The sequence below is a fragment of the Oncorhynchus clarkii genome, chromosome 6 (assembly GCF_045791955.1).
Source record: "Oncorhynchus clarkii lewisi isolate Uvic-CL-2024 chromosome 6, UVic_Ocla_1.0, whole genome shotgun sequence".
Classification (NCBI taxonomy): domain Eukaryota; kingdom Metazoa; phylum Chordata; class Actinopteri; order Salmoniformes; family Salmonidae; genus Oncorhynchus; species Oncorhynchus clarkii.
The window spans coordinates 45,439,379-45,461,043 of NC_092152.1; the positions used below are offsets into that span (position 1 = coordinate 45,439,379).

Sequence of the window (21,665 nt, forward strand, 5' to 3'; positions counted from 1 at the left end):
GGAGCTGTTTCAACATTCCAGACATGGCTCTATCTGCTCAGATTCCTTCTGAGGGAGTGGAGGAGAGGAGAGGAGAGGAGAGGAGAGGAGAGGAGAGGAGAGGAGAGGAGAGGAGAGGAGAGGAGAGGAGAGGAGAGGAGAGGAGAGATGCAGCCAGACAGACAGGCCTCCATTTAAATAGCACTCCAATTGTGAAACCAGAGACTGGGTTAAGTCATTTAGCCTAATTTCTCTGTTTTTGGGACTTTAGAAGAAACATATCAACAGAACAGTGTGCCTTCTTTGTAGTCGTGCTTTACTTTTCACACTAATCAGTTATTCATAACTGTTTGGTGGTCCCAATTTGATTTGTTATTTTCTGATTCGCTGGGAGTGTTCTTCTCGCCACTCACGACACTTTCAGAGGTTGTCCTCAGTCATATCACACTATGGCCTACTGGGTGAATTGCCCCAGTACTGCCGGACTGTAACCTGACAGGTGTGGCCGCTAAATAAATAAAATAGCCACAACAGTTCTGATAAACACAACACTACTTGAAGAGGAATGCTGCCACAGCCCGGGGGCCTGGGCATGCCACTGGCATTCGCATAAAAGGGCAATTCCATGGAATCCAACATGAATTTACATTGGGATGCAGTCGCAACCACAAGTCTCACAAAACCCCATTTTGGACGAGACCGACTTTATGACCAAAATGATCCTCTTTACACTTTGTAGTCAATGTTGACAGTATAACACATGTTTATGACTCAAAAATATGGCGGAAATTGTTCAAAATAGTCCTTGTGCAAAGAGTTCTATGGTTTATTTAACTCTGCAATCATTGGTTTTTATTTTACATTTTTAAGTGAATAATCGGAGTCTCAGCATCACTCTGTTACTGTGGAATTGGCCAGAGACTACAGCGGCAGACTACATCATGCAAAACAAGGTATAGCTATAATAATAATAATAATATAATAGTTATAATAACACACAAGCTTGCTCACAGACCCCCAAGCATACCCACAGACATACAGGATAGGACAGAACAGGAAAGGACTGCCCTGACCGCAAGCCAATCACAGTAGACTCAGTAAACGGCAACCGCTTCTGTTGCAGTATTTTCATCTATAAATACAGTCTCACTGGAAGCTATACAACTCCATTGGAAGCACCATAGAGACAAATCAATTGGACAAAGTGATTGCCATTTAGAAATCTGTAGGCTATTGGGAAACAGAATAACATGGGGCTAATTTTAATACAGCAGCCTAGGCTGAAGAGTAGAGAAACAAACCCTGTTCCAAGAGAGGGCCGACATAGTACAGCATGGCATAGCATAGTTTAGCAAAGCATAGCAGAGCCATCAGTCAGCTAGTGTAACAAGCACACATATTGGCATTCTCCACAGACTAGGAGAGGTGCTGTTTCAACAAGAGGACAGGAAAGAGAGGGTCTGCATTTGGCAAGGGTTAAAGCAGCTGTTTCAACAACAGGAGAGCGATAGGGGAGCAGCATTTGGCAAGACATAACCAGATAGGCCAAAGGTCACATGGTGCAGAGAAAGACGGTGCTAAAGTAGGTGAAGAATCTGACCTGAAAACAGGAGACTGACCATGGCCAACTGACTGCTTTTGATTGCTTTTTAATATGCAAACTAATGGGTAGGCCTGACAAGCTACAGCATAACAGAAGAGACAAAATACTTATCTAAAGCTACAATCCAAACAGTGATGCTGGAAAACGTCACTTACACCAACACACAAATAGAGGATAGACACACCTATACACACACTGGACACACGCTGAACGGGCAACAGTTACACACACGCACACATACAGATTGGACACACACAGGAGACAACATACAGGCAGTAAGGTGATACCTGTCACTCACCTTCAGGTCTCGGTGCACCACGCCCATTTGATGGCAGTGTAGCACTGCCTCCAGGATCTGCTGGATGCAATGACTGCATGCAAACACCAGGGGGCGCATGTTAGTCTGAACAGCATTGCTACATTCCCGTGCAAAAGCCAGGGGATGGGGGGAATGGGGGTGGGGGACTTCTATCACACAGACACACCTTCTTGCGGCCCATGGCCAAGTTAATCGGCCAATGGTTTGGCAATAAGAGTGACCAATAATCTAAAAGATTAGCTACCAATTAGGTGACCAATAATCTAAAATAATTGTATAGATGTGAGCAATATGGTGGTGCCTTGTGGATTGGAGTTCCCACCATATAACTGGTCTTCACCCATCCAATAAATGAAAGATCAATGGTCAACTTTCAAGTAAAAAGGAGAAGTCAACATCAAATGTATGACGATTTCATGAAAAGGTATGAGAATTTATGAACACGGATCCATGTGGGGAAGAGACAGACATATGGTAGGAGGCCAGGTACATGTGTGCATATACAGGTAGCATTGATATTATCGTGATCCAACACAGGGAGGTGTGCTGCTGCATGCACACGCGTGTTGGGTTGGAGGGGCTGTGTGAGAGAGAGTAGAGGGAGTGTGTTGAGATGCAGGAGTGTGTGTGTGTGTGTGTGTGTGTGTGTGTGTGTGTGTGTGTGTGTGTGTGTGTGTGTGTGTGTGTGTGTGTGTGTGTGTGTGTGTGTGTGTGTGTGTGTGCGTGTGTGCGTGTGTGCGTGTGTGTGTGTGTGTGTGTGTGTGTGTGTGTGTGTGTGTGTGTGTGTGTGTGTGTGTGCGTGCGTGTACGTGCGTGTACGTGTGCGTGCGTGTACATGTGCGTACGCGTGTGTTTTGGGGGGGGAAAGGGAGGGCAAAAAAGGTTCAGTGGTTGGTTGGGTTCTTTGTCTGTCAAGCAAAATGCCAAATAAAAGTAAAAACGACTTAATTCTAATTCTAACTAAGTAAAACGATCTGCAGTGTGTAGTTATTTCAATCTTTCGATGCAATATACTTATCTAGCAGTGACACCTGCAGAAGATGTGTGTTGAAATAGACTGCAGTAAATCATTATTTGTGTCTAAAATATACAGTACATAGAATATTGACTTTTCCGTATGCAGTAAAGAAATCATATACTGTCTATTAGATGTAATGACACCAAGTGAGAGAGAGAGAAAGTGAAAGAGAGAGAGGAGAGAGAAAGAAGAGGAGAAGAAGAGAGCACAAAGAGAGAGAAATATTAGAGCTTAAACAAGGGAGAAATAGAGTTTGAGAAAGAGAGAGAGGGAAGGAAAGAGAGGATATTATGGGAGTGTCTTGGTGTGAGCGAGCTAGCTGATTGACTCCGGCTTGGACCGGCCTGGAGGTAAAGTTCAGGGCTATATATTACGATCCCTAGTCTTCTCCAAATGACTAAATACTAGCCAGGTCACATCCGCAGGCAGCACAGCGTGTGTGTCAAATCTAATTTTATTGGTCACATACACGTGTTTAGCAGATGTTAATGCGAGTGTAGGGGGGAGGGGTGTGTGTGTCTATGCACATAGACAAAGATATCTACCTACAGTTGAAGTCGGAAGTTTACATACACTTAGGTTGGAGTAATTAAAAGTCGTTTTTCAACCACTCCACAAATGTCTTGTTAACAAACTATAGTTTTGGCAAGTCGGTTAGGACATCTACTTTGTGCATGACACAAGTAATTTTTCCAACAATTGTTTACAGACAGATTATTTCACTGTATCACACTTCCAGTGGGTCAGAAGTGTACATACACTAAGTTGACTGTGCCTTTAAAACCTCTTGAAACTAGGGGGCACTATTTTCATTTTTGTAAAAATAACGTTCCCAAAGTAAACGGGCTATTTTGTCAGGACAAGATGCTAGAATATGTATATAATTGACAGCTTATGATAGAAAACACTCTAAAGTTTCCAAAACTGTAAAAATATTGTCTGTGAGTATAACAGAACTGATATTGCAGGCGGAAGCCTGAGAAAAATCCAATCAGGAAGTGACTCATGTTTTGAAAGCTCTGCGTTCCGATGCATCCCTTTTCTACGTATTCCCCAAGGTGTCTACAGCATTTTGACGTAGTTTCACGCCTTTATGTTGAAGAATGAACGTAAACGACTACATTGCGTAAGTGTCCGGCTGAGGGCTCTCCGAGTAATTATTGCGTCTTACTGAAAATACAGCTGTCCCGGTTGATATATTATCGAATAGATATTTGAAAAACACCTTGAGGATTGATTATAAACAACGTTTGCCATGTTTCTGTCGATATTATGGAGCTAATTTGGAATATTTTTCTGCGTTGTCGTGACCGGAATTTCCGGTCGAATTCTCAGCCAAAGGTGAAGAACTAACTGAGTTATTTTGACTACAAAAATAATATTTTTGGAAAAAGGAACATTTGCAATCTAACTGGGAGTCTCGTGAGTGAAAACATCCGAAGCTCATCAAAGGTAAACGATTTAAGTTGATTGCTTTTCTGATTTTCGTGACCAGGTTCGCTGCTACTAGCCAGGCATAATGCTATGCTAGAATATCGATAAACTTACACAAATGCTTGTCTTGCTTTGGCTGTAAAGCATAATTTCAAAATCTGAGATGAAAGGGTGATTAACAAAAGGCTAGGCTGTGTTTCAATATATTTCACTTGTGATTTCATGAATATGAATATTTTCTGTTGAATTATGCTAATTAGTGTCAGTTGATGACAATTCTCCCGGATCCGGGAGAGGGAGTTCCAAACAGCTTGGAAAATTCCAGAAAAGTATGTCATGGCTTTAAAAGCTTCTGATAGGCTAATTGACTTAATTTGAGTCAATTGGAGGTGTAGGCCTTGTATTTCAAGGCCTACCTTCAAACTCAGTGCCTCTTTGCTTGATATCATGGGAAAATCTAAATAAATCAGCCAAGACCTCAGAAAAACAATTGTAGACCTCGACAAGTCTGGTCCATCCTTGGGAGCAATTTACAAACACCTGAAAGTACCACGTTCATCTGTACAAACATTACTACGCAAGTATAAACACCATGGGACCACGCAGCCATCACACTGTGTTCTGTCTCCTAGAAATGAATGTACTTTGGTGCGAAAAGTGCAAATCAATCGCAGAACAACAGCAAAGGACTTTGTGAAGATGCTTGAGGAAACAGGTACAAAAGTATCTATATCCACAGTAAAAATAGTTCTATATCGACATAACCTGAAAGGCCGCTCAGCAAGGAAGAAGCCACTGCTCCAAAACCGGCATAAAAGAAGGCAGACTACGGTTTGCAACTGCATATGGGGACAAAGATCATACTTTTTGGAGAAATGTCCTCTGGTCTGATGAAACTGATGAACTGATGAACAGTTTGGCCATAATGACCATCATCATCATCACCATCATCATTATGTTTGGAGGAAAAAGGGGGAGGCTTGCAAGCCAAAGAACACCATCCCAACCATGAAGCACGAGGGTGGCAGCATCATGTTCTGGGGGTGCTTTGCTGCAGGAGGGACTGGTGCACTTCACAAAATAGATGGCTTCATGAGGAACGGAAATTATGTGGATATATTGAGGCAACATCTCAAGACATCAGTCAGGAAGTTAAAGCTTAGTCGCAAATGGGTTTTCCAAATGGACAATGACCCAATTCTTCCAAAGTTGTGGCAAAATGGCTTAAGGACAACAAAGGTATTGGTATCTGTCATTTAATTGGGCCTATTGATAAGCGATAACCATTTCAAGTCAATGCTCCATCTATTAGAAAGTGAGCACAGTTTATAACACAGTAGATTTTAACAGGTGAACAGACAGTTGATCATTTGCATTGAAGTGTGTAGACTATTGTAGTATAAAAAAAAATCAGAGTAGACAATGTTTCAGATTTTCCGGGCAGTGCAGCATATTTAGGTTAGGTTCAAAGTAAACACAAAACATTATTGAATTCAAACAATCTGTTTACAGGTCCACAATATTTTTTGTCTTTCGGAAGCATTTTGGATTACAACAAATGTCACAGCAAAAGAAAACATTCTGCCAACAAGATATTTGATCAAGTTCACCATTGATATTTCTTTTAGATAATTCCAATACGTCCAAAGTATACAGCAAACAAAGGCATTATTGTCACCATAAAAGGTGAAAGACGGCTGTTTTTCAGGCGGTGCCATTTGGGACGCATCCTTGGGAGTGAGACACGCTCGCTGAAGCCTGAGAAGCTGGGCAAGTGCACTGGTGGGGGTCCCGGGTTGAGGAGGTTGGAGGGGGGAGAGGGATGAGGGGTCAAAGGTTTAGGGAGGAGGATGGAGGGTGAAGTCAGACAGTCAGTGCAACAAGAGCAACATAGAAAGGCAAATGCAGGAACCTCAGAATAAAATAAACAAGCACATCGAGATGCAGCAGAGCAACAGACAGACTGATAGACTGAACGACTGACAGAAAAACACACGAACAGACAGGGAGACTGAGACGGAGGGGGCGAGGGTGCAGGCAGAGGTGCAGGGGGTGGAGATGTCGGGCAGAGGAAGGGGGAGGAAGAGGAGTGCAGCTGGTCTCTACACATACTGACCTTCAGGTCCCTGTGCACTATGTCATGTTGGTGAATGTGATGAACACTGTCTAGAATCTGAGTGATACAGTGACTGTGAAGACAAAACAGAGAGGAGGAGAGGGAGAGATGGAGGAGAGGGAGAGATGGAGGGAGGCAAGGTGGAAGAAGAGAGGATGGGATGGTGGAGGAGAAATGTGGACAGGTGAAAAATATTGGCAGGTGAACATGATTTTGAAAAGCAAGAAAAACAGTGAGATGGACAGAATATTGAAGAGTGAAAAAAGAATGCACATTTGATGGATAGAACAGAGAAATGGAGTAGGAGAGATGGCAGATATGTTGGAGTCAGAAGGGTAGAGGAAGAGTAGGCAGGGCAGGTGGAGATGGAGAGAGAGATAGGAAGAGGAGAGGGGAGATGGAGAGAGATGGGAGGAGGAGATGAAGTGGATGAATGCAGTGAGGGGTGAGGAGACAAAACCGTTTTCAACATGATGAGACACAAGACTACCAACAACAGCACAGCCAGATGTGCTCACAACATAGAGAAAGAGAAGAAAGGGAGGAGAGAGAACGGGAGGAGAGCAGCGAGAAAAGGAGGGAATAAGAGATGATAGAGGGCAAGAGAGGAGGGAGAGAGGAGGGAGAGATAGGGAGAGTAAGAGACTGACATGAGAAAGTGAACAAGGCAGAGAACAGAAAATGAGAAAGAGAGAGATAGAGGAGAGCAGTGGATTGATGTGTAACTGTTATTTCAACCAACGAGTGGATGGAAAAAATTGCGCAGTGAAGGGGTTAATGTGCCTTTACCACTTGTGTGTGTGTGTGTGTGTGTGTGTGTGTGTGTGTGTGTGTGTGTGTGTGTGTAGTGAAGGAGTTAAATGTGCAGGATATAATGTGACTAATAGCAGAACAGGAAGACAGCCTGCAGGATGGATACTGAGTGGGAGGACACACACACACACACACGACGCATAAGTGGACATGGCTATCAGCCAAATCAGCATTGAGGGCTCGAGCCACCCCGTTTATAAAGTAGTTTATACCAGGGGATTTCAAAATGTTCTTGCACAGGAACAAACAGGCGACCCAGGAACCCCCATCATGTTAGCGACCCCCCAATTCATGTGAAGAGGAAGTGTAAACTCTAACTTGGTCTATTAGCTAGAAAGGTATCCTGGCAGCGTAAATAACATGTTGCTGTTGTAAAGCAGATTCTCCCTGACGGTCTAGCTTTTATTTGATTGATGATTCTCAAAGATGGTATAAAAATAAAATATATATAATACCAGTCAAACGTTTGGACACACCTACTCATTCAAGAGTTTTTCTTTATTTCTACTATTTTCTACATTGTAGAATGCCAAGAGTGTGCAAAGCTGTCATCAAGGCAAACGGTGGCTACTTTGAAGAATCTCAAATATGAAATATATTTAGATTTGTTTAATACTTTTTTGGTTACTACATGACTCCATATGTGACCCGTTTCAGGAAACTAGGCATACAGTGGGGCAAAAAAGTATTTAGTCAGCCAACAATTGTGCAAGTTCTCCCACTTAAAAAGATGAGAGAGGCCTGTAATTTTCATCATAGATACAATTCAACTATGACAGACAAAATGAGGGAAAAAAATCCAGAAAATCACATTGTAGGGTTTTAATGAATTTATTTGGAAAATAAGTATTTGGTCAATAACAAAAGTTTATCTCAATACTTTGTTATATACCCTTTGTTGGCAATGACAGGGGTCAAACGTTTTCTGTAAGTCTTCACAAGGTTTTCACACACTGTTGCTGGTATTTTGGCCCATTCCTCCATGCAGATCTCATCTAGAGCAGTGATGTTTTGGGGCTGTTGCTGGTCAACACGGGCTTTCAACTCCCTCCAAAGATTTTCAGAGTTAAATTGTTGCCAGCAGCACAGTTACAGTCACCAACGCTCTGGATAACATGAAAACACCCTAACCAGCTCTGCTAGGGTGAGTAAAATGGTCAAAGTGTGGTGTTCTCTCATTATGTGTCTGGAAGTAGCTAGCAAGCTAGCCAATGTTAGCCAGTTAGCTTGGGTGCTTGACTGCCGTTGTGAGGTCAGAACGTTCGAATCAACCCTACTCATCGGCCAGAGCGTCCAGTGTGCACTCAACGCAATTATTTTTTTGAACAGACAATCTGAGAGCACAGTTGCAGTCATCAACGCTCTGGATAACATAACAGCCTAACCAGCTCTGCTAGGACGAGTAATGTTCAGTGAGCTGCTCTCTAATTTGTGTCTGGAAGTAGTTGGCAAGTTAGCTTGGGTGCTTGACTGCTGTTCTTAGTACATAACGTTCGGATCTACCCTTAAAGAGATAGATGGTACTAAAACTTAAGACGGTGTGAACGATGCTGATTTGGTGTTGACAAAGGGCTCTCCAGAAGTAGTACCAAAACATTCAAAGGCCATTTTCTCAAAAGTGAGTTTACAAGTTTATCAACTTTCAAAGCATAATTATTTTCCCATTGTTCCTCAAATGCAGTGTATGATATACCATTTTGTAGCTCGGAGTCTCTACTTTTATCCAATGTAAAAAACACACACATACGACTGATTTGAGCCGGTCGGTCACGTGTTATTTCATATTTTTGAGGTCTTCACTTATTCTACAATGTAGAAAATAGTAAAAATAAAGAAAAACCCTTGAATGAGTAGGCGTGTCCAAACTTTTGACTGGTACTGTATAGTTCAATATATTTTCTGCATGGTGGGCTTACATTGACTAACTGGCCTAAGAATTCTCCATACAGAAAAAACTATGTAATTGGCTCCAACGACTGTAATTTCCTCCATATTAAAGGGATAGTTCGAGATTTTGGAAATTAAGCCATGTATGTACTTCCCCAGAGTCGGATGAACAAGGAACAGCTAGCAGACTAACTGTTCCTGTACACTTCCAGTCATTGCTAGTTAGCATTTGCTCGTGAAACTACCTCTGACTTCCTTCATACTGGACGCAGTGACATACAAATTGTATTCTGTTGCAGCTAGGGAGGTTTATAAAATAAAAAATGTTCACATAAAAAAATACCCCCCCCCCCCCCAAAAAAAGAAACAAATTGCCCCCTACAGTGGCTCCGCAGATTTTGCAACCCTAGAGTGGAATAATGCTCTGTTATGGATCAGCTCAGTGAGTTTATTGGAGACAGTCTGTGGTTATTAGATAGGCCGTAAGGGGACATTTAAGTGCTTTTTAATCCGTGAGTAGAGGGGAATTTTCTGATTACATTCCGTGCCCATTTGACTCTCTCTCTCCCTCTCTCCCTCCCATGGACTTCTCTGTTTACTAGGTCCTATGGAGGACAGAGAAACCCCAGTCACACTCTTCACACTGCCCATATATGTTTTATTTTGGGTGAATTCATATTCATTGAGCTAACAACGTCGAAAACATTTTGCTTCTGTCTAATGCCAGAAAACAATTAATGTCCTGTTTTGTGTTCTGCCATGGCAACTCCAGTACATGCCAGAAAAAATATATCTACAATTTTAAGCTATACATTTTTTTTTGTGTGTGACTAATTATGTCAGTTAATTAAAAGGCCCAGTTATTGCTGGTCTCCTAGGAAACAGGGGGCAAGGCTGACCTGGATGACTGACACACACACCTACTCTCATCATCTCCATATTCACACATTGACATTCAGTGCATAGACAGATGCACACTTGTCTTTACACATACTTTGTTTCACACACACCCCAACTTTCACACACAGGTCCAAACACACACACACTCTCCCTTACCAATTCACACATTAACCAATGTGTGTGATGTGCCTCCTCCAAACAGCCATTGTGTGTGGGTTGTAATATCAGGAGTGAAAGACTGGCAGAATACACTCACTGGAGATAAGGCCTTGCCCCACCCAAAGTGACCTTACCCCACCCTGCCCTGTGGTGTGTTTGTTTGTATATGTGTGCTAGAGTACTGCTCTGATAGGGTAGCTGTAGAGGTAGCCACACAGCGTCAGTGAAAGGAAGAGAGAGATGACAGAAAATGAGAGAATGTGGGACAGGGGGAGAGAAAATGAGTGACAGAAAGTGAAAGAGAACGAGAAAGAGAACGAAAGAGAGAGAGAGAGAGAGAGAGAGAGAGAGAGAGAGAGAGAGAGAGAGATGAGGATAAAGGAAGCACAGAGAGAGGCTGCAGAAGGACAAGGTGTCCTTCACTGTTCTAATATCCGTCTCCAGATCAGTGCTTATAGCTCATATCTGACTGGACTAGACAGTATGGCTACTGAGACACAGATGGGGTCAATCTCAATACTCTCCACTGGCTTCCTTCCCTTGGTCCGATGTCCTTATTATCGCATATCTCAAAGAGCTAGATATATGACAGCGATGACGTTCCACTTCTCTTTCCCAGAGCCTTTGATAATAGTGCTTCTCTTGCACCTTATCAAACCAAGTCAGACCTGAGAATAGGAAGCTGCTTCAAAGTACTGACAAAGACAGTACAGTTTGAAGATAGGCAGAAAAACTGCCTCTCAAATCCCTGATCACTCTTGTAGACGATGTCATGGCCGTTAGACCCGTCACCGGGTCTAACGGTCGTGTTGCCCCAAACTGAGCATGTGCAAGCCGTTAAATCAAAGACACTCCTTTGATATAAAGTTGATGAAAATGAAAACTTGTTAAAAATAAAAACGAGAAAATGAACAACTATGTACGGATTTTTTACTTCTCCCATTGACTTGCCAAACCCCAAACCCTGGTCTAGTCTGCAGTCTACTTCGCAAGCGGCCCCGGAAGTTTCGCGATGTTGCGCCTCTGGTTTTCGAAAAAACACTGGTGTATTGAGATTCAGGGTGTGGGCAAAAAACAAGGCAGAAGAGGATGGAAGAAGCAAAAGGAGAGTGGGATAGTGAAAGGAGAACAAGAAAGGGAGATGGAGTGAGAAAGCGATAGAGAAAGAAAGAGAGAAAAGGAGGGAGAGAAACTGAGAAAAAGAGAGAGTGAGAGCAGAAGAAGGAAAAAAGAGAGAGAGGGAGAGAGAGAGAGACATGTACTGTATGTGCCAGTCTTACCTGGCATCAGCCTCACTGTAGTACTCTCTGGCTACGATGTCCTCGAACAGCTCCCCTCCAGTCACCCTGTCAACAAATCAGAGACAAGCTCATTAACCAATCAGAGCAGCTCATCAGCATTCCGCTCAGTCAGGTCTGAAGCACCTCTCGCTCCGGCTTGCTACACCAGGACTCCCGTTACCCTCGGCAACCCTACTCTCTCTCATCCTCTCATCCTCAGTGCCAGCTGTTACTATGGAAACTAGAACTAGTACTGTTAACCGGCAGAATCTCATGGGAGAGAGCGAGGGAGGGTATAAGAGAGGAGAGTAGTGTAAAAGAGTAGGGGGATTTTAGTGAGTGGATAGACAAATGACAGAGGTGTAAAGAGGTAAAACATTTGTAAAAAAGGAGAGGAGAGAGAGAGAGAGAACTTACAAGTCAAATAGGAGATAGTGGAAGCCTTCCTCTGATATACTGTCATGAAGACGAACTGAAAGAGAGAGAGAGAAAGAGAGGGAGAACTAAGCCATGGAGGGGTCAAATGAAATCTGTATACATTCACATTTGGTCATTTAGCAGACACTCTTATCCAGAGCATCAATCAGCAATCGGTGCAGTCAACCAAAATAGCTAAGACAACCACATATCAAGATCGTTGCACGTAAAACCTTTTTCCAAATAGCTCTCTGATTTCAAACACATCATGGCATTTGGATTAAAGTGTACAGTATAAGGCTCAATGAAACAGTGGAAGAGTGCTTCTTTGATACTAAAGTAGCTGTCCGAGAGCTGTACGTTCATGTGGAAACAGGGGGATAAAGAATGACTTGGAACAAGCAACAAGAAGAAGTGCGAACAATCAGGTAGTGCGAACACTGCAAAAGCATTAGGGGGCAAAAAACTCCCCAAAAAATGTCAACTCAAGGCACTCTCACGTTAAAAAGCCTTTTATTCATACTTGGCCAGTAATAATGCATGGCAACGGAAGGATAAATCAAAACGCACCGAGGCCAGACCCAGGAACCTGAGCCTTCCGTCGCCATGGTACTGAATGTGGAATAGTCAAACAAGACGCAGATATCAAAACTTTGTGCCGGCTTAGAGATTCATATAGACTCATTATAGATGATAGATCGTTGAATCAGCAAACTTTATATGGCAGAATATATGTATACATGTATGTATATAGATATATTGAAGATTGATAAATGGCAGATTGAAGCAGCATATTGCAGCATACTGTGTAGGTAGGTGGACAGTGCTTTGGTGCGTTGGTTAGTTACAGAAAGACTCACCGATGTTGGAGTGCTTGAGCAGGCGACAAATACGGGCCTCTCTCTCTAGCTTCTGGTGATCTGAGGAGGAAATAACAAACACTTACACACACAGGCCTGAATACTGTAACAGATGCAATATAAACTTATATACGTTGACGACACTTTATTTTGGTGTAATACATAAATGCACATAAGTGTAACAGAACAAATGGATACAACTTGTGTGTCAGCATCTCTTTAGTACAGCGCCACTGGCTGCTTGGACGAGGGAGGGACCCAGGCCTAAAAGCATTTCTGACAGAGTGGAGTTGACAAAATGTAGACTGCCTAGTGACTGACTAACTGCCATGGAATGCAAGTTGGAGATTATCATAAAAGTGACATAAGTTGTACTAGGGTTTGGCGGTAAACAGATGTTCAAATCGTCATGCCGTTTCTGTACCATACCGGGGTATACAGTATTACCGGACGTGCACCCCACAAATTTTTGGGGCAACGGGGATCTTGATCCAGGAGGGGATTGAATGTCTCTAGACTGGGTACCAGTCTTTTTAGCTAACATTCCACTCCTTGCCACTCCATGTCATTGCCAAAGAAACTGGCTTTTCGGGAATCTCAACGTTCAATATGCAGATGGGTTTATGGCGGAGTTGCTCATTGGTTGTTGGAAATAACATTCATATTTTCCATGACAACATCATGAGCCTCGAAAATATAATTATAACAAAGTTAAAAATAAACATTTAGCTGTTAGGTAAGCAAGAGAATTTAGACATGAGCTAGCACATTTTGACAGATTGGTTTCCTCTGGACAAACAAAAAATGGATGCCAACATGTTCTGTGGAGAAAAAAAAGTGATATAGTTCCAATTAGGTGATAATACCCGAGAAATCGGGTGTTGTTAGGCGCGGAAAAATGTGCCAATATACTGTATCCTCTTAACACCGGCTTCAAGAGCATTATCACTTTTATACAATGGGTTATCAACATATTCAAATAATGATTTATGAAAAAATTATTTATTCATACGATTTCATCCTTACACAAGAAATAGTCCCAACACAAATCTAGGGTTGCTACCCAAGCCGGCTTGTTGTTGGTTCTATCAGTTCGGTTGCCAGAGACGCGACCCATTTGTTAAGCCTTTTTGTTCTATATCTATGGAGTTGATCCAGTCGTTCGTTCTAAATGTTCTATTGCCATACTGACTGGCAACGTTCTTATTCCTTGCTTGCTAGATAGCCAACTACGGCTAACCTACAGTTACTTCAAAGAGTACAGCCAGAACAACAACAAAGTAGCTGCATTTGCATTTATTTAAGCTGTTTTCAAGTGACATTTAACAATGAGCTAATGACGCACAATTTTACCTGGCATAGAAAATGCTCCCTCGTCAGGACACTATTGTTCAGAGGAGCTAGCCAACAGCACAGCTAGCTAACACGATCACTTCAAACGGAAGCTGGAAATACTGCAAACCAGCTGCAATTTGTTTCGTTTGACCTGTTTTCTATTGATATTTCTTTCTATATCCATAAAGATTATGCTGATTTTGACTGGCTGAGAAAAGCTGCCTGCCTGCCAGTATGGCTCATCCTGACTCCCGACACGTTCATTACTATGCGACAGCTGGAGATTGAATTTGTATATTGAAGCAATGTTGCAAATGTTTGAGGGACAGACAGCAAGGTCGACACGAATCTCCGCTGTTGAAAACTAAATGTTAGTCTAAAAGGAATCTGAGATCATGTCTAGATGCTTTTTATAGTGGAGATCAAATGTTTAAATTGTCTGTCTGAGCTGATAAAACAGTGGATTGCACAGTCAGACTGAACAAAGTAAATGGGCATTTTAATGTCACAGATTAAGCTGGTGGCAATATGTGGAATAGACACCAATCAGCATTCAGGATTAGACCCACCCCCCACCCATTGTATAATATTTGGATAGTCATTTTGATTGGAGGATAGATGTGAGGATTATCGAATCAGGATCAACTCCTCTGTTCTCCTGAGGCCATTAATGATAGAATGTTCATACTTGAAGATGACAGAAAGGCCAGTGTCTTTGGCAATTACAAGGAATGGAATGTTAGCTAAAGAGACTGGTACTCAGGCTCTCTGCTGTAACGAAGAAGCTTGATCTTCACATTTTTTTATTTAACCATTATTTAACCAAGCCAGTTATGAACAAATTCTTATTTACACCGGCCAAACCATAATCCGGACGACACTGGGCCAATTGTGCACTGCCCTATGGGACTCCCAGTCACGGCACGGTGTGATACAGCCCGGGATTGAACCAGGGTCTGTAGTGATGCCTCTAGCACAGAGATGCAGTGCCTTAGACCGCTGCGCCACTCAAGAGCCCATAAATCTAGCCAGTTACCTAACAAGTTTGCAAACCAAATGCAAAGCTGGAGCCCTGAGCTGGATATAATTTATTTGACACATCTTACATTTTTATAGTTATACTTATAGCATGCACCCCGCAGCCCCCAACCCCCCATACCGTCTGTATTTCGAATCCCAGTGTTCTTTCACCTCAAGGTGAACTCCACACAATTGGCCGGCCTCCTGGCCCTCATTTGAATATTAAGCAACACCCCCCTCTCACTGTCCAACAGTCTCTATCACATTCAAAACCTATTCAAATTGTAACAGTCACTTAGCAATAGGTCACACATATAAGGTGTATCTCAATAATCAGAAATCAAATAAAATTTTATTGGTCACATACACATGGTTAGCAGATGTTAATGCCAGTGTAGCGAAATGCTTGTGCTTCTAGTTCTGACCTTGCAGCAATATCTAACAAGTAATCTAACAATTTCACAACAACTACCTTATACACACACGTGTAAAGGAATGAATAAGACTATGTACATATAAATATATGGATGAGCAAGGCCGTGCGGCATAGGCAAGATGCAGTAGATGGTATAGAGTACAGTATATACATAAAAATGAGTAATGTAGGGTATGTAAACATTATATAAAGTTCCATTGTTTAAAGTGACCAGTGGTACATTTATTACATCCAATTTTTAATTATTGAAGTGGCTAGAGATTTGAGTCAGTATGTTGGCAGCAACTGCTCCGGTGATGCATTGTGCAGACCTCACTACCCTCTGGAGCGCCTTACGGTTGTGGGCGGAGCAGTTGCCGTACCAGGCGGTGAAACAGCCCGACAGGATGCTCTCGATTGTGCATCTGTAAAAGTTCGTAAGTGTTTTCGGTGACAAGCCAAATTTCTTCAGCCTCTTGAGGTCGCTGTTGCGCCTTCTTCACCACACTGTCTGTGTGGGTGGACCATTTCACTTTGTCCATGATGTGTACGCCAAGGAACTTTAAACTTTCCACTTTCTACACTACTGTCCCGTCGATGTGGATAAGGGGGTGATCCCTCTGCTGTTTCCTTAAGTCCACGATCATCTCTTTTGTTTTGTTGACATTGAGTGTGAGGTTATTTTTCTGACACCACACTCAGAGGGACCTCACCTCCTCCCTGTAGGCCGTCTCGTCGTTGTTGGTAATCAAGCCTACCACTGTAGTGTCGTCTGTAGTGCATGACCACGCAGTCATGGGTAAACAGGGAGTACAGGAGAGGGCTGAGAATGCACCCTTGTGGGGCCCCAGTGTTGAGGATCAGCGGGGTGGAGATGTTGTTTCCTACCCTCACCACCTGGAGGGCGGCCCATCAGAAAGTCCAGGACCCAGTTGCACAGGGCGGGGTCGAGACCCAGGGTCTCAAGCTTAATGACGAGTTTGGAGGGTACTATGGTGTTAAATGCTGAGCTGTAATCAATGAACAGCATTCTTACATAGGTATTCCTCTTGTCCAGATGGGTTAGGGGAGTGTGCAGTGTGATTGCGATTACATCGTCTGTGGACCTATTGGGGCGGTAAGCGAATTGGAGTGGGTCTAGGGTGTCAGGTAGGGCGGAGGTGATATGATCCTTGACTAGTCTCTCAAAGCACTTCATGATGACGGAAGTGAGTGCTACGGGGCGATAGTCGTTTAGCTCAGTTACCTTTCTTGGGAACAGGAACAATGGTGGCCCTCTTGAAACATGTGGGAACAGCAGACTGGGATAGGGATTGATTGAATATGTCCGTAGACACACCAGCCAGCTGGTCTGCGCATGCTCTGAGGACATGTCTAGGGATGCCGTCTGGGCCTGCAGCCTTGCGAGGGTTAACACATTTAAATGTTTTACTCAAGTTGGCTGCGGTGAAGGAGAGCCTGCAGTTTTTGGTAGCGGACTGTGTCAGTGGCAATGTATTGTCCTCAAAGCGAGCAAAGAAGTTGTTTAGTTTGTCTGGGAGCAAGACGCCAGTGTCCACGACGGGGCTGGTTTTCTTTTTGTAATCTGTGATTGACTATAGACCCTGCCACATACGTCTTGTGTCTGAGCCGTTGAATTGCGACTCTACTATACTGACGCTTAGCTTGTTTGATTGCCTTGCGGAGCGAATAGCTACACTTTGTATTCGGTCATGTTTCCGGTCGCCTTGCCATGATTAAAAGCGGTGGTTCAGATTGGTCGGACCAGCGTTGAACAGACCTGAGCACGGGCATTTCCTGTTTTAGTTTCGATCTCTATCTTGTCTCCTTTCCTTCATCCTAATTGGAGTGAAAACACTGGACAGGTGAAAACACGTGTAGGCTGGTGGTGTAGGCAACCACCATATCACAATCAGTGCAGATGAAGGAAAACAGAAGAGGAGAGTATTAGATTATTGAGATGCATCCAAGAGTTTCTGAGATGAAGAGAGTTGAGACTACTGAGATGTACCCAAAAGCTTCTCTATCGACCAGCAACAAGCCAACCAAAGACAGCCAGCACTTGTAAATAAAGTTATTTTGATTTATTATATAACAGCTGTCTTTTTCTTTCTAGCTGGTCTTTGCCAATAGCAAAGCCTCTTCACATAAGCGCTGCTAAAATACAACTGCACTGTGTACCTACTACCCACTGCCCACTTCCACTCAGACAGAGAAGATCTTATTTAGTCTTTTACCACCTTCTGTCAATCGATGAAAGCTAAACCTGTAGGAGACAGACATTGACTGAAACTGCTTGTTCAATCAATAGACAGATCTGGTCTCGTAATAGTCCATGTTTTACTCCAAAATGGCCCATACGTAGGATCTTAATTTAAGCCAGTTTTCTACAGCAGGAAAATAATCCTGCAGCAACAGGAAATGTGATTTATTGTGCATTATAATTAAGGAGTTTTAATGAGTTTTCTTTAGGGGTTGGTGCATTTTTTGTTCGGGCAAATCAAGCCTGACATTTTGCATTTCCTGCTATGCAGAAAAATTCTCAGCAACAAAAGAGTGATCAAATTAAGATCCCACATCTGTAGGCCACAGATAGAGATACTTGTTAGGAAACCAGCTACCTAAATCCCGATATACTGAGGACTACAGGATTACCAATACATTATACAATTATTTATGTGTGCTATGTGTGTTACTACAGCAGGTGTTTGTGTGTAGACATTAGGGATGCAACGGTACACAGTATGTTGTCGAACCGTTCGGTACGCCCCCTATGGTTCAATACGCACACATGAACCGCAGAATTAAGATATGCCTGTCATTTTCCTAGAATTTCCCGAAACTTGTTTATTGCGCTGCAGACTACACGCACGTTGTACATTCAGATCCACAGAACCACACATGCAGCTTGTTTGGCAGGCAACTGCTTGAGGCCCCAGGCCTTTATAGGGGTCTCCTGAGGGCTGACAAACTTTACTCCACAGCAATGTCTCAAAATGTGGCAACCGCAGTGAGCGCAACCCCCTCCCCCTTAAACAACCAATGGAAGATTTGCAATTACATTTCAGTAGGAAACTTCCCTAAAGGGGCCCCATGAGAGGGGAAACTAAAAACAAATATTCTCTCAGCTCAGCTCCAACATGACAATTGTGAGCGCTAGCGAGACAGAGAGAAGCAAAATTGAAGAGGCACCGCCGTCTTTCAAACCCGCTATGTGGGAACATTTTGGATTCAGCGTTCAATACGATGACGAGGGTAAGAAGACCGTAAACAAACAAAGTACAGTCTGCGAGCATTGCTTTGCCACTGTCGACTACTCGAATGGAAACACTTCTAACATGATGTGTCATTTACGTCGCCATCACCCAGCCCTATCCCTTGCAGGTGGAGCTGGAGCAAGGAGAGTCCACCCGTTAGCGAAAACTCAACAATCACTCACTGCTGCCTTCCAACAACAATTTGCGACAAATTCAGAAAAACGTAAAGAAATAACGAAAGCAGTGGGAGTATTCATAGCCAAAGATTTGCAGCCCTATTCGGAGGTTACTGACTCGGAATTTCGTCACCCGATGAAATAAATTGAGCCGCGTTACAATGTCCCCTCCAGCACCCATGTCAGCACCAAAGTAATTCCCACACTCTATGAAACATCACAGAGAATTGAAAACAAATTGACACAGACACCCTATCTAGCTCTCTCCACTGATAGTTGGACCTCCAGAGCAACTCAAAGCTACCTCACTGTGACGGTTCACTATGTACTGGATTAGGAGATGAAGAGCTACGTGTTGAAAAACTCGTCCCCTGTATGAGAGTCATACAAGCAATATAAAGATACCGAAACCGGGCCATGGCCCACAAACCGTGATACATACTGAACCGTGGGCCCACGGTACGTTGCATCCCTAGTAGACATACAGTAAAATGTCAGACGAATGTCACATTCAGGATGGGTTTTGTCTTTGGACTGACAGTACATTGAGAGTGTGGGTTAGGTGTGCTGGGCAGGGTCAAGATTCCCACACCAAAAAACAAATACCATAGCGAGCTGAATTTTATATGAACCGTGTGTGTTTAGGTTAAACTACGGTCAACCGTAAGCTAGGCTCTTCCAGTACATCTCTGCCTCTCTGTCACCATAGTAGCTGTAGCTGTTTTCTGTTTTGCCGTGAAGCAGCTAGCCTAGCCTATATCCACCCAGCCTTCCCTTTCTGTTATGCAGCAGAGTAAATAAGAGATGAGAGGAGAGGGAGAGGAGGAGAGAAGGAGGTGGAGGATGGGTCCTGAGGGGATGGAGGGGGAGAAGAGACCATGAGCAATGTGTTCACTGGGTGAGAAAAATCCACAGAAACGACCTCGCTGCTGCCCAAAAACCCCACAGCGATCGATGAACTCCACTCTGTGCGTGTGTGTGTTCATGCGTCCATGCGCATGTGAGAGTGAATGAGAGCGAGACAGAAAGTGTGACTTTGCCCTTGTGTGCATACATTTGTGTGTGTTTCTGTGTGTGGGTATGCATGTCTGATACTGTGAGTAAGTCTATGATATTGAGTGTGTGTAAACATTATTTTGGTGCTTTCTGTCTGAGGTTTTTAAATGCTTGAGTGTGAGAGGGAAGACTGACTATCTGCGACTCATCATGTCACTGAGGAAAGGAGAAGAAAGAGGAGAAGACTATGTTATGGCATGACTGCAACAATAAAGGAATACATTAAACACACACACACTTGTATCAAACACATCACCACATCTCATATTCCACCAGATTGACATGGGTTTCAAGGAATACCAAACCAAAATATGACCACTTGTCATTTTCATTATGCCAAGACACAATAGCCATAAGAAGCATATGGGGAGATGATACAATTTGGCCATTTTCTCCCAGTCAGTCAGTCATTTTACACCCAGATAATGACACAAATAGGCCTAAGTACAGGTCATCCTACTACAACTGTATTGCAGGTGATTCTGAAACAGCACACACACCACCCTCACGCACACTCTCTCTCTCTCATCACCAATCTCTATCATCTCCTAAACAGTGTCTCATATTTCCATTGAGAATATATTGGCCCAATAGCTGACCTCCTGCAACACTGTCCAGTCTTCACATCAATAAACAAGCTCTCGGATTGGCTGCGGGCTGTGCCAACAGCCCCACCCCACTACCCCTGACATGTGGCAGCTGACATTAGCTGTTCGTCTGCTGGACTGGACAGTTTAAACCAAGGGTTGTAACTGAAATTATTTTCCAATTGTTTCGTTCTGAACAGAAACACTATTCTTTTCATTCCATTCCACTGTTCCGACCAGAACAATACAATTCTGAACTCGTTCGACCCCCCTAAAAAGTACTATATTGTTATAAATTGGTATATATTGTTCCTTTCTGTTCCTTTCTGTTCCTTTTTAACCTGTGAAATCATAATTTTTGAAAAACATTTAGTTCCTTACATTACTTCACCAATCAGCGCGGATAGAGCAGGAAAGCTAGTTCTTTACATGCGTGATGGACAGACAAGAGTAACCTATGGTGCAAGATGGGACTGACATTTTGCGGGTGGGGAGAGAGCGAGAGAGGTTTGAGGAGGAGGCCTGAAGCGCTGGGCATCTTGCTACAAAAAAATGTATATGAATTATCATCCACATAATAATTCACAGTTCCAGTTGCTGCAGAATTATGTTCCTGCTGTGAGAAACTGGTTCAAATTAAGATACGGCATTTGTAATGTACGACTGAGTTTGTTCTAACCTAATGGTGTCTATGAGAAGAGTTTATGACTGTGACTCATCATGGTATTGGATTGGAAGGCAACCATATTTTCCACCTTACTCATGAATAAGGGAATAAGGGACAGGCCGAATCTTCTACTGTATCCAATACAAGTCGAGTAGGCTAGCATTAGGACTCTCGGTGGGTGGGTGTGTGTGTGTGTGTGTCAGATGAGAGTCCCGTGCTAAAGGCATGTAGAAGCACAGACGCATGGCCCCCAGCTTCCAAGTGCCTGGGGTGCCTTCTCCATCTCTATCCCCCCCACCCCCCCACACACATTCATCTGTCAATCTCACTATCTTTTCCTCGAAATCCTCCTGCTCCATTGCCTATT

The 21,665-nt window shown here is 43.2% G+C and overlaps 1 protein-coding gene across 37 annotated transcripts in view; it reads right to left on the reverse strand.

The window, feature by feature from the left end:
• LOC139411206 (calcium/calmodulin-dependent protein kinase (CaM kinase) II beta 1) overlaps positions 1 to 21,665 on the reverse strand; it is a 79,413-nt gene that overhangs the window by 39,398 nt on the left and 18,350 nt on the right. For 23 of the 37 annotated variants that reach the window (XM_071157143.1, XM_071157153.1, XM_071157174.1 and 20 more), the window contains exons 3-7: positions 12,786 to 12,845; positions 12,496 to 12,537; positions 11,926 to 11,980; positions 11,509 to 11,574; positions 6,470 to 6,542 (exon numbers count right to left, since the gene is read on the reverse strand). In XM_071157143.1, the coding sequence (XP_071013244.1) occupies positions 6,470 to 6,542; positions 11,509 to 11,574; positions 11,926 to 11,980; positions 12,496 to 12,537; positions 12,786 to 12,845 (296 nt within the window). Of the gene's footprint in view, positions 1 to 1,880; positions 1,954 to 6,469; positions 6,543 to 11,508; positions 11,575 to 11,925; positions 11,981 to 12,495; positions 12,538 to 12,785; positions 12,846 to 21,665 lie in introns of all 37 variants that reach the window. The other 14 variants (XM_071157176.1, XM_071157173.1, XM_071157175.1 and 11 more) reach the window with 3 other exon arrangements.